The 12,152-nt window shown below is 52.3% G+C and overlaps 1 protein-coding gene across 4 annotated transcripts; it reads left to right on the forward strand.

Annotated features, from left to right (window-relative positions):
• Positions 1-10,231, forward strand: LOC122424254 (cathelicidin antimicrobial peptide). Of its 4 annotated transcripts, XM_043441830.1 has the most exons (6): positions 1-201; positions 823-930; positions 1,092-1,163; positions 1,753-1,811; positions 9,148-9,255; positions 9,387-9,458. In XM_043441830.1, exons 1-5 carry the CDS (start codon positions 1-3, stop codon positions 9,176-9,178), a joined length of 471 nt encoding a protein of 156 aa, XP_043297765.1. In that variant the 3' UTR covers positions 9,179-9,255; positions 9,387-9,458. The 4 variants fall into 4 exon arrangements, with proteins under 4 accessions (XP_043297765.1, XP_043297763.1, XP_043297767.1 ...); XM_043441828.1 differs by lacking the exons at positions 9,148-9,255; positions 9,387-9,458 and having other exon boundaries at positions 1,753-1,940; XM_043441829.1 differs by lacking the exons at positions 1-201; positions 823-930; positions 1,092-1,163; positions 1,753-1,811 and adding exons at positions 8,322-8,524; positions 10,051-10,231.
• Positions 10,232-12,152: the final 1,921 nt, after the last annotated feature.

Here is a 12,152-nt window from a genome sequence, read left to right on the forward strand (position 1 = left end):
ATGGAGACCCAGAGGGCCAGCCTCTCCCTGGGAAGGTGGTCACTGTGGCTACTGCTGCTGGGATTAGTGCTGCCCTCGGCCAGCGCCCAGGCCCCCAGCTACAGGGAAGCCGTGCTTCGTGCTGTGGATCAGCTCAATGAGAAGTCCTCAGAAGCTAATCTCTACCGCCTCCTGGAGCTAGACCCACCTCCAGAGCAGGATGTGAGTTGGGGAGGGGGCTGGGAAGGGGATCTGTCTCCTGACATCCTTGGCCACACTGTCGCCCCCTTCACTCAGGCTGTACCTCCTGTCAGGAAGGCACTTTGCCCTCTAGGTGGCTCACCTCTTCCAGAAAACCTTCCCAGACCTGGGTTCCCTGCCAGCCCCAGGCTTCCTGCCTTAGCATCTCTGCTGTGGGATCAGGCGCCCTGCATACCTGGCTCCCAGGACTTCTGGGAGCTCCAGGGATGGAGGGGGTCACAGGCTCTGTGAGGCGACGTCCCTGCTGAAGCCCCCTCTGCACCGCGGTGTCTCCCTGCCAGGGAGGCCTCTGTCAGCCTGGAGGTTCCAGGTACAAGGGCTCTCTCTGCAGGCGGCCCTGACCTCCCTCAGCCCCTTTGCGGGGAGGCGCTGCCCTCAGCGCTGCTGTGCGGTCCGCTCCTGCTCTCTGGGTGCTCGTGAGGCCAGGGATGGGCTCTGTCCCTCCCCTGGGCTCCCAGCACCAAGCCCAGGGCCAGACACGCAGGGGGCTGGAGAGGCTGCCATCCAGGTGGGGGCAGGGAGACAGATCAGAGAAGGAAACATGAGCCCGAGCCCAGTCCCGCCACTTTGATCTTTGACCAGGTGGAGGACCACAGTGCTCGAAAGCCTGTGAGCTTCAGGGTGAAGGAGACTGTATGCCCCAGGACGAGCCAGCAGCCCCCGGAGCAGTGTGACTTCAAGGAGAATGGGGTGAGCCTGGGGGCTGGAGGCTGAGGGCTGGGATAAATGCTTCTCAGGGAGCTGAGCAGGGGCCTTCAGGGAAGATCTCCAGCCCCTGGGGTGTGAGGTGAGGTGAAGCTGGGAGGTTATGACCCAGGGTTTCCAGTTTTACCTGGAGCCTCCCCTTCCAGCTGCTGAAAGAGTGTGTGGGGACAGTCACCCTGGACCAGGTTGGGAGCAACTTTGACATCACCTGTGCTGTGGTGAGTGACCCCTCCTGGGTTGTGAAGCATCTGGGGGTAGTGTGTCAAACATCCTTTGGACCAATGACCCGCTGCCCCATCCAGGGCAGAGAAAGGCCCTCCTACCCCGGCCCCTCCCTCCCCCAAGCCCCAGGTCTCCAGCCCTGGGGCTGCGTCCCTTAGAGCGGTGGTTCTCTACTGGAGTCCGTATCTGGGAACTGACAGAGAGGCAGATTCTCAGCCCCACTGAGACCTCCTGAATCTGACTCTGGGGTGGGGTCCAGCCATTTGTATTTTCAGAAGGCCTCCAGGGGATTCTGACTGTGCTGAAGTTTGAGAGGCACTGACTTGAGTCATGAGCTGTCAGCCCCTGCTGTTGTCCAGCTTTGCTGGGATGGGCTTGTGACCCCAGAAAGCCCTATGTCTCAGATTCCTCATATGTCTGTGGTGTGGAGATTCAACCAGAAGCTCCAACGGTTGCAGCCAGAGGGTGCCTGGGCCCTAAAACCTCCTGAAGTTGCCCAGTTAGTGGGGATGTCCAAGTGGGGAGGGTTTTGGTCTTACCCCGGGTCCCTCCCTCCACAGTAACCTGTTTCTTCTCATTGCACAGCCCCAGAGTGTCAGGGGACTTCGAAGGCTCTTTAAGAAGATAGTACGTGGTTGGAAGAGGTATGGCCCAATTATTGTCCCAATAATCAGATTAATTGGGTAAATTGTGGGCCCAGGAAAGAGTCCTAAGGGTCTGCCGGCCCTGGTAAAGACTTCTGGACTCTGAGAAATAAACTCTTGTGAGAACAACTTCCTCCAGACCTCAGTTTAAATTGTCTCCCCTTCTCCCACTTATCATGACTGAGTTGTTTACTCTGGGAGGCCCTCTGTGTCGGGTGTGTGGATGTGTGTGTGTCTGTCTGTGTGTGTGTTTTTGTGTGTGTATGTGTTTGATCACTCCTGTATGCGTATGTGTGTGATCACTCCTGTGTGCTTGTGTCTGTGTATGTGTGTGTAATCACTCCTGTGAACTCGGAGAAGCGTGAGGCCCCTGCTCCTTCCAGGAGGGCACAGGGGAGGCAGCAGCCCCAGGAGCTCCAGGACAGCATCTCCACCCTCGGGTCCCTCCCGAGCCCTTCACCCGCCCCTGCCCTCCTCCTCCAACACCCAGTAGGACGTAAGGAGACCTGCTGTGTGTGCAGTGTTGGTGGGGCTGCTGCTCCAGCTCACGTGGCGCTGACAGTCCATGAAGGGCCAGGATTCTCACCTTGTTAAACACTCACAGAGTCACAGTTAGGTCTCAGGGATAAACCTGCAGGTGCAATGCCCAGGACGTACCTCCGCCCTCCACAGTCTTAATTTTGAGATAGCCTATCCCTCCTGGCTTTTCCTGTGGCACTGAGACACATCGCTCTCTCTTCAGCTGGGTCCCGGGTTGAAGTGGTGGGCTTGTGTTTAGGGATCAGTTCAGTTCAGTTCAGCCGCTCAGTCGTGTCCGACCCATGACCCACAGAATGCCAGGCCTCCCTGTCCATCACCAGCTGCTGGAGTCTACCCAAACCTGTGTCTATTGAGTGGGTGATGCCATCCAACCATCTCATCCTCTGTCGTCCCCTTCTCCTGCCTTCAATCCTTCCCAGAATCAGGGTCTTTTCAAATGAGTCAGCTCCTCACATTAGGTGGCCAAAATATTGGAGTTTCAGCTTCAACATCTGTCCTTCCAATGAACACCCAGGACTGATCTCCCTTAGGATGAACTGGTTGGATCTCATTGTAATCCAAGGGACTCTGAAGAGTCTTCTCCAACACTGCAATTCAAAAGCATCAGTTCTTCTGCACTCAGCTTTCTTTATAGTCCTACTCTCACATTCGTACATGACTACTGGAAAAACCATAGCCTTGACTAGATGGACCTTTGTTGACAAAGTAATGTCTCTGCTTTTTATTTTTTATTTTTGTCTCTGCTTTTTAATATGCTGTCTAGGTTGGTTATAACTTTCCTTCCAAGAAGTAAGCGTCTTTTAATTTCATGGCTACACGTACCATCTGCAGTGATTTTGGAGCCCAAAAAAATAAAGTCATCCACTATTTCCGCTGTTTTCCCATCTATTTGCCATGAGGTGATAGGATCAGATGCTGTGGTCTTAGTTTTCTGAATGTTGAGCTTTAAGCTAACTTTTTCACTCTCCTCTTTCACTTTCATCAAGAGGCTCTTTAGTTCTTCACTTTCTGCCATAAGGGTGGTGTCATCTGCATATCTGAGGTTATTGATATTTCTTCTGGCAATCTTGATTCCAGCTTGTGCTTCCTCCAGCCCAGCATTTCTCGTGATGTACTCTGCATATAAGTTAAATAAGCAGGGTGACAGTATACAGCTTTGACATACTCATTTTTCTATTTGGAACCAGTCTGTTGCTCCATGTCCAGTTCTAACTGTTGCTTCCTGACCTGCATACAGGTTTCTCAAGAGGCAGGTCAGGTGGTCTGGTATTCCCATCTCCTTCAGAATTTTCCACAGTTTATTGTGATCCACACAGTCAAAGGCTTTGGCATAGTCAGTAAAGCAGAAATAGATATTTTTCTGGAACTCTCTTGCTTTTTCGATGATCCAGTGGATATTGGCAATTTGATCTCTGGTTCCTCTGCCTTTTCTAAAACCAGCTTGAACATCTGGAAGTTCATGGCTCACATATTGCTGAAGCTTGGCTTGGAGAATTTTGAGCATTATTTTACTAGCGTGTGAGATGAGTGCAATTGTGTGGTAGTTTGAGCATTCTTTGGGATTGCCTTTCTTAGGGATTGGAATGAAAACTGAGCTTTTCCAGTCCTATGGCCACTGCTGAGTTTTCCAAATTTGCTGACATTTGAGTGCAGCACTTTCACAGCATCATCTTTCAGGATTTGAAATAGCTCAACTGGAACTCCATCACCTCCACTAGCTTTGTTTGTAGTGATGCTTCCTAAGGCCCACTTGACTTCACATTCCAGGATGTCTGGCTCTAGGTGAGTGTGAGTGATCACACCATTGTCGTGATTGTGACCCATTGTCTGGGTCGTGGATGGTACAAAATTTACACCATTAAATACAAGCATCTTGTCCATCAGTGTGAAGAGCTCTGCATGAGGGTGTGAGAGACAGAGTGACACACAGATCACATGTCTACTAGCCTGTGTGTTTCAGACACTGCCCATGTCCTGCCCACTCCCCATTCTCTAGCTGACCTTTGCTCTGTGGCAGACTGGAAGAACTGGGGAGTTTGAATCCAGGGAGCAGCTTCAACTAACCACTGAGGGGACTTGATGGAAAAACACCTCTTCTTCCTCCCTCCTTGGGTGGCCCACTCCCAGAAGTGTCACACCTCTGCCTGAGGTCCCCAGCCTCAGGTCTGTCCTGTCTGTCCAGTTTTGCATCAGTGTTGACCATATGTCCCTTGCTATGGACCAGGCCCTAAACATGCATATGTGACCACTGATAGCAGAAAGGAAATGATGCAAACAATTTTTCCATCTCAACCCGTGAGAAGGAGACAGAACTGGTTCCGGGCAGAGAGGTCTGCAGGCCTTATCAGTGCCTTCTCCAGTGATTGGTGAGATAGTCTGCTGCTTGACCTTTTTGACGTTTTACCTCTGAGAAAATAGGTAGCAGACTATTTCATGAATGGCACTGAGCATCAGTTCACGGCATGCTTGGCTTGTGTCCTCTCTGCGCTCGGCCTGTGGATGTGACTGTGAGGGGACAAAAAAGCCCGGCCCCCACCTCAGTCAGTCCTAAAGCAGGGGTGCACTTTCAGTTCCAGGGTTTTTGTGGGTGAGGCTGAGGCTTGTCTCGAGGTGAGCACCTCTCTGCTCAGCTCCTTCCTCTTCCCTCTCCTCCCCTCTCCCTCCCTCCTTATGACCACCCCCCTCAAAGTTCACATGCCCCTTAATTTCCTGCCGAGGTCCTGCTTCTAGAGAACACAGGCTGTGATGACAGCGGAGCGGTGCAGGGTCCGTCCACTCGTCTCAGACAGGTCAGATATGGGGCTTGATGTGCAGATAAGAGAGAAGGGCCTTAGGAGTCCAGGGTGGTGGTGCAGAGCGGGGTGGGGTCGGGGCAGTGCAGTAAGCCAAGGGGCATTGAGGGTTTCACAAAGTGGTCGGAGTGGTACAGGAGGTCAAGAGGCCCATAGAGTTGGAATTTCAGTAACCATGTGTATTGCTAGCTATTTTCTATTGTAATCATCTCCCCTTCCTCCTCTGACTTGGGAAAAGGATACAGCTTGACCAAGGCAATATCTGGGTTGTGTAACCAGGTTTCACAAAGCTCAACTTTCTTTCTTTCTCCAAGACTGAGCGGGCATCCAGCACTGTCCATCCAGGCTGCCACCATCCAAGGCGGCCTGGCCAAGCCCCCAGGGGTCCCACAGGGCAACTGAGTCCACGAGCCACCCCAGGCCTCCTGGGCACATGAGGATTAGAATGGATTAGTGATGCTGGTGATGGATTAGAATCGGCTTCATGGTCTCAGGACTCCTCTGTCCCTTGGGCACACTGTTTCTCCCAGCTGTGCTCTCTTGTCCTCCCAGTGGCCCCCGCTTCCCCCCCGCCCCCACCAGTGTCCAACCAGAGCACTGGGCAGCGAGTCACTGAGGTCAAATCAGAAGGGATGTCCTGAAATCTCTGCGAGCCAAGAGGAGGAGTTTCCTTGTGTGGTTGAGGTCAGGGAAGGCTTCTCAAGGTGGAAGGCAGGTCAAGCAGAGGCATCAGGTGCAGAGATGGGAGGAGAGCAGGAGGCTCCAAGGTGGCTTGTTGTTGGGGTGGGTGGGGCACCCTGACACCTGAGAACTGGAGGGATGTCCCCACTGTGGACAATGGGATTGTCAAGGTTCAGACCCGACTGCCAAGCTGGAATCTGTGTATGCTGAAATCAGGGGATACAATGGTCAAATCAGCATTTTGTCTTAGCACCTAGAAATTGATATGCAGGGAGAATCGTGGTGTGGGAGAACCTGAAAATCAGAGAACATGGAGTCTGGAGGTTGTGGCTTCACTGAGAGGACAGAAGACGGAGTAGGCCCAGGGCAGCGGTGGCGGGAGGTCAGGGGAGTGTCCTCAGGAGGAAGAAGGAGCAGGCGGGGCTCCCAGGCTTCCAGCTTAGGGCTCCTGCAGCAGCACCCCACCATTAGTCCAGTGTGGACAACTAGGATGTTCATGGGAGTCCTGAACCCAGAGACAGAGCAGTGATGCGTGTTCATGAAAACTGGTGTCTTGAGAAGGGCCGTCCCCAGGAATGTGTGAGGACTGGGAGGAGAAGCAGCCTGGATGCACCTGAGCCAGCCCTGCCTCCTAAGAGGAGAATCCTTGGAGGAGAGTCAGCAGGAGCCCCCACGGAGTTGGAGGGGACCCAGGAGGGCAGGGACAAGGGGAGATGGGCAGAGGGCATTTTCAGGAAGACACAGTGTTTCCCCAGCGCCTGTGAAGATAAAGAGGTTGAGTGTAGCCAACAGACCACAACTGCTGACATCTTTAGTGTGAGGAAGGCAGAGGAGAAGAGTAGGAGAGGGGACAGGTGAAGCCGACACCCTGACTGGCTGAGGGTTGCAGAAAGAAGAGGATGGTCTGACCTTGTGACTGCCTAAGCACAGGCTGGATGGGTGAGACTGTAAAAGGGATTGGAGCTGTCATCCACTCATCCAACTTTACCTCTGTGCCTACTGGGTGCCCTACAGGAGGGGTTGTTGTTCAGTCACTCAGTTGTGTCCTACTCTTTGTGACCCCATGGACGCCAGGCTTCCCTGTCCTTCACTGTCTCCCAGAGTTTGCTCAAACTCATGTCCATTGAGCCATCCAACCATCTTGTCCTCCGTTGTCCCCTTCTCCTCCCACCTTCAATCTTTCCAGTATCAACGTCTTTTCCAGTGAGTCTGCTCTTCTCATCAGGTGGCCAAAATAATGGAGCTTCAGTTTCAGCATCAGTTCTTCCAATGAATATTCAGGGCTGATTTCCTTTAGGATTGACTGGTTTGATCTTTCAGTCCAAGGGACTCTCAAGAGTCTTCTCCAACACCACGGTTCGAAAGCACCAATTCTTTGCTGCTCAGCCTTCTTTATAGTCCAACTTTTACATCCATACATGACTACTGGAAAAACCATGGCTTTGACTAGATGGACCTTTGCCAGCAAAGTAATGTCTCTGCTTTTAAATACGCTATCTAAAAAAAAAAAAAATAAATACGCTATCTAGGTTTGTCATAGCTTTTCTTCCAAGGAGCAAGCGTCTTTTAATTTCATGGTTGCAGTCACCACTCACAGTGATTTTGGAGCCCAAGAAAATAAAGTCTGTCAATGTTTCCACTGTTTCCCCATCTACTTGCCATGAAGTGATGTGACCAGATACCATGATCTTAATTTTTTGAATGTTGAGTTTTAAACCTGTTTTTCACTCTCCTCTTTCACTTTCATCAAGTGGCTCTTTAGTTCCTCTTCACTTCCTGCCGTAAGGGTGGTTATCATTTGCATATCTGAGATTACTGATATTTCTCCGGGCAACCTTGATTCTAGCTAGTGCTTTATCTGGCCCAGTGTTTTGCATGATGTACTCTGCATATAAGTTATATAAGCAGGGTGACAATATACAGCCTGGATGTACTCCTTTCCCAATTTGGAATCAGCCCATTGTTCCATGTCCAGTTCTAACTGTTACTTCTTGACCTGCATACAGGTTTCTCAGGAGGCAGGTCAGGTGGTCTGGTATTCCCATCTCTTTAAGAATTTTCCACAGCTTGTTATGGTCCTCACAGTCAAAGTCTTTAACGTAGTCAGTGAAGCAGGTTGAATAGCAAATACACTCCTTTACACTGAATCCTGAGGTGTGGAGGCAGAGGGGATATAGATAGTGCCTGGCCCCTCCATCTCCTGGAGGACTTAATCCTCTGGAGCAAGACTGCCTGTGACACTCCTCATGGGGTCCAGGAAAGGCCAAGAGGTTGTCAGGAGATGGAGAAATCATTTCTTCACCTTGCACAGGGGCCTCCCTGCCTACTGCTCAGAAATTCCATGAAGCAACAGCAGGGGCTGAGGCAAGTCCACCTCACACCCTGGGAGGAGGGCAGAGATGGGGCAGGTCAGGAAGACTCCTGGTTGAGCCATTGCATTAGGCCCAGGCTGAGCATAAAGGCCAATCCTGCAGTCTTGGAGGTGGCAAATTGGGGACCATGGAGACCCAGAGGGCCAGCCTCTCCCTGGGACGGTGGTCACTGTGGCTACTGCTGCTGGGACTAGTGCTGCCCTCGGCCAGCGCCCAGGCCCTCAGCTACAGGAGAGCTGTGCTTCGCGCTGTGGATCAGTTCAATGAGCAGTCCTCAGAAGCTAATCTCTACCGCCTCCTGGAGCTAGACCCGCCTCCAGAGCAGGACGTGAGTTGGGGAGGGGGCTGGGAAGGGGATCTGTCTCCTGACATCCTTGGCCACACTGTTGCCCCCTTCACTCAGGCTGTACCTCCTGTCAGGAAGGCACTTCTCCCACTTGGTGGGTTCCCACCTCTTTTAGGAAACCTTCCCAGACCTGGGTCCCCTGCCAGCCCCAGGCTTCCTGCCTTAGCATCTCTGCTGCGGGATCAGGCGCCCTGCACACCTGGCTCCCAGGACTTCCGGGAGCTCCAGGAATGGAGGGGTCACAGGCTCTGTGAGGTGATGTCCCTGCTGAAGCCCCCTCTGCACCGCGGTGTCTCCCTGCCAGGGAGGCCTCTGTCAGCCTGGAGGTTCCAGATACAAGGGCTCTCCCTGCAGGCAGCCCTGACCTCCCTCAGCCCCTCTGCGCGGAGGCTCTGCCCTCAGCGCTGCCGTGTGGTCCGCTCCTGCTCTCTGGGTGCCCGTGAGGCCGGGGACAGGCTCTGTCCCTCCCCTGGGCTCCCAGCACCAAGCCCAGGGCCAGACACGCAGGGGGCTCGAGAGGTTGCCGTCCGGGTGGCGGCAGGGAGACAGATCAGAGAAGGAAACATGAGCCCGAGCCCAGTCTCCCCATTTTATTCCTGGATCAGGATGAGAACCCAAATGTCCCGAAGCCTGTGAGCTTCAGGGTGAAGGAGACCGTGTGTCCCAGGACGAGCCAGCAGCCCCCAGAGCAGTGTGACTTCAAGGAGAATGGGGTGAGCCTGGGGGCTGGGGATGCCGGTGAATGCTTCCCAAGCTGCTGGACAAAGGGCATTTTAGTCCCTGGGCTGAGCCTGAAAGATTATGGCCCGGCGGTTCCAGTTTGACCTCCAGCCTCTCCTTCCAGCTGGTGAAGCAGTGTGTGGGGACAGTCACTCTGGACGCAGTGAAAGGCAAAATAAACATCACCTGTGAGGAGGTGAGTGGCTCCTTCTGTACTGCAGGAACTGCTAGGGTGATGGGTTGTGGAACATCCTTAGGACCAAAACCCCCTTCCCCATCCAGGGCAGAGGCGGGCACTCGTACCCTGGCCACTCCCTCCCACGAGCCCCAGGTCTCCAGCAGTGGTTGTGTCTCTTAGAGCAGTGGTTCTCTAGTGGGGTCCGCACTTAGGAACGGACAGAGATGCAGATTCTCAGCCCAACTCAGACCTCCTGATTCAGACTCTGGGGTGGGGTGCAGCCATTTATCTTTTCACAAGGCCTTCAGGGGATTCTGACGATTTGAGAGGCACTGACTCGAGTAATGATGTTTTAGCCCCAGCTCCCTTCCACCTTCGCTGGGATGGGCCTGTGACCCTGGGGAGCCCCTTGTCACTCGAGGGCCTCAGTTTGCTGTTCTGTCTATAGGTGTCGGGATTCAACCTTGTGCTTCAAAGGTTGCAGCCAGAGGGCACCCTGGGGCCCCAAATCTCCTAGTGTGGGCCTGGGAGCTGGTGTATGGTTCAGATGGGTCTGCTCTTAACCCTGGTTCCCTTTCCCACAAGTAACCTGGCTCTTCCTGGTTCACAGTTGCAGAGTGTTGGGAGATTTAGACGATTTCGTAAGAAGCTGGGAAAATACATTAAGAAAGCTATTCCGTTCCTCCCGCTACTCAATCTTGGGTAAATTGCGAGCCCGTGGAAGAATCCTATGCGTGTCCTCCCTGGCTCAGGCTTTTGGATTCTGAGAAAGTAAAGTCTTCTGAAAACAACTTCCTCCAAGCTTTAATTTCACTTGTGTCCTCTCACTTAGAGGGGCCAGATCTTTACCTCTGGGAGCCCTCGTGTGTGTGTGTGTGTGTGTGTGTGTGTATGTGTGTGTGTGTGTGAGATCACAAATGCACAGTACAGAAATGGTTGTTATTTCTGTAACAACCATTACAACAACCTCCTGTAACAACCAGGAGGGGAGGGGGGGGGGCAGGCAGCAGGCTAAGAGAACCAGGACAGCATTTTATTCTCAGGTCCCTCCATGCCCCGGACCTGACCATGAACACACATATGTGAACACTGCTTACAGCAACAAAAAATGAATGTATTTCATTTCAGTCCCTGAGAAGGGAGATGTAATTGGCCCCTGGCTGGGAGGTCAGCAGGCTTTGTCAGTGAGTCAAGTACCGGGCCTGATGTGGAGGAGGACCCAAGGTGTCCAGGGTGGTGGTACAAGAGGTGGGAGGGTTGGGGCTGTGCTGCAAGCCCAGGAGAATCAAGGATTTTACAAAGTGGCCAGAGTAGCACAGTAGTCGAAGAAGCCCAGGGAGTTGACATATTGTATGTACATGGGGATTGGGCACTAACAATAAGTGCACAACTTGTAGAGTTTTTGATGTACAAACACATGTGTGTAATGAACCTAGAAGGGCTTCCCTGGTGGCTCAGTGGGAAGAAATCTGCCTGTCAGTTTAGGAGATGTGAGTTTGATCCCTGGATCAGAAAGATCCCCTGGAGGAGGAAATGGTAGCCCACTCTCATATTCTTGCCCGGAAAATCCCATGGACGGAGGAGCCTGGCCGGCTATAGTCCATGCGGTTGCAAAAGAGCCAGACACGTCTCAGTGACTAAACAGCACAATAGCATTGCACCTAGAAATCTCCTTCTCCCCCTTCTAGTTGCTTCCCCATCTCCATAACCATGGCCCTGACTTTGGAACCCTTAGGTTAATGTAACTAGGATTTGAAATTCATACAAAATTATATTGTAGCATATATAGTCTCATTTGCACAATTTTTTCATGCAACATGTTTGTGAGAACTCATCATGTTTTTGTATGTAATTAGAGTAGGACAATTTTTTATTGCTGACTTAATATTCTGGGCTTCCCTGGGGGCTCATTTGGTAAAGAATCCATCTGCAAAGCAGGAGACCCAGGACTGATCCCTGGGTGGGGAAGATCCCCTGGGGAAGGAAATGGCAACCCACTCCAGTATTCCTGCCTGGAAAATCCCATGGACAGAGGAGCATGGCGGGCTGCAGTCCATGGGGTCGCAAAGAGTTGGACATGACTTAGCGGCTAAACCACTATCACCTAGTATTCCAGTGTATGAATATATCAGAATATATTTACTTTCACTACTGAGAAATATTTGTGGAGTTTATACATCATTGGTTTTAAATGGTTGCACCCTAGGGCACAGAATGGACATAGCATTCCCAGTTACACATGTCTGGAAGGTTTTTAGTTCCCAAGGCTAAAAGAAGATGCAGGAGACATCTTGGTTCCTTTGTCCTCAGCCATGTGAGTGAGTGTCCATGAGGGAGGCTTCTGAAGAGTGGGACTTCTGGGGAGAACCCGATAATGTATTGTGCTGTGTGGGCTTTCTCCTAGTAAGCATATTGAGGGGTAGTATGCAGTGGGCAGCTGCTCTTCCCCCCAGGAGTTGGAGAAGGCTCTCTGGAAACTGACCCCTCTGACCCTCAGCTTCAAGGTCAGAGGGGGAAAATTTCTCCACGGAGGAGAGGAGGGCCTTCTGTGCATTTTACAGACAAGGAAAAGGAAGGGTAGCTGGTGAGAGTCGGCTTTATGTTCACACCACTGGTCAGCAGATTGGGCAGAGGGAGGGATGGGAAGTCAAGGCTCTCAGCCTTGGCCTTGTTCGTTCTCTTCACCACTTTGCTCTCTGCTGGGAGGTCTTG

Source organism: Cervus canadensis, chromosome 22 (assembly GCF_019320065.1).
Source record: "Cervus canadensis isolate Bull #8, Minnesota chromosome 22, ASM1932006v1, whole genome shotgun sequence".
Taxonomy (NCBI): Eukaryota; Metazoa; Chordata; class Mammalia; order Artiodactyla; family Cervidae; genus Cervus; species Cervus canadensis.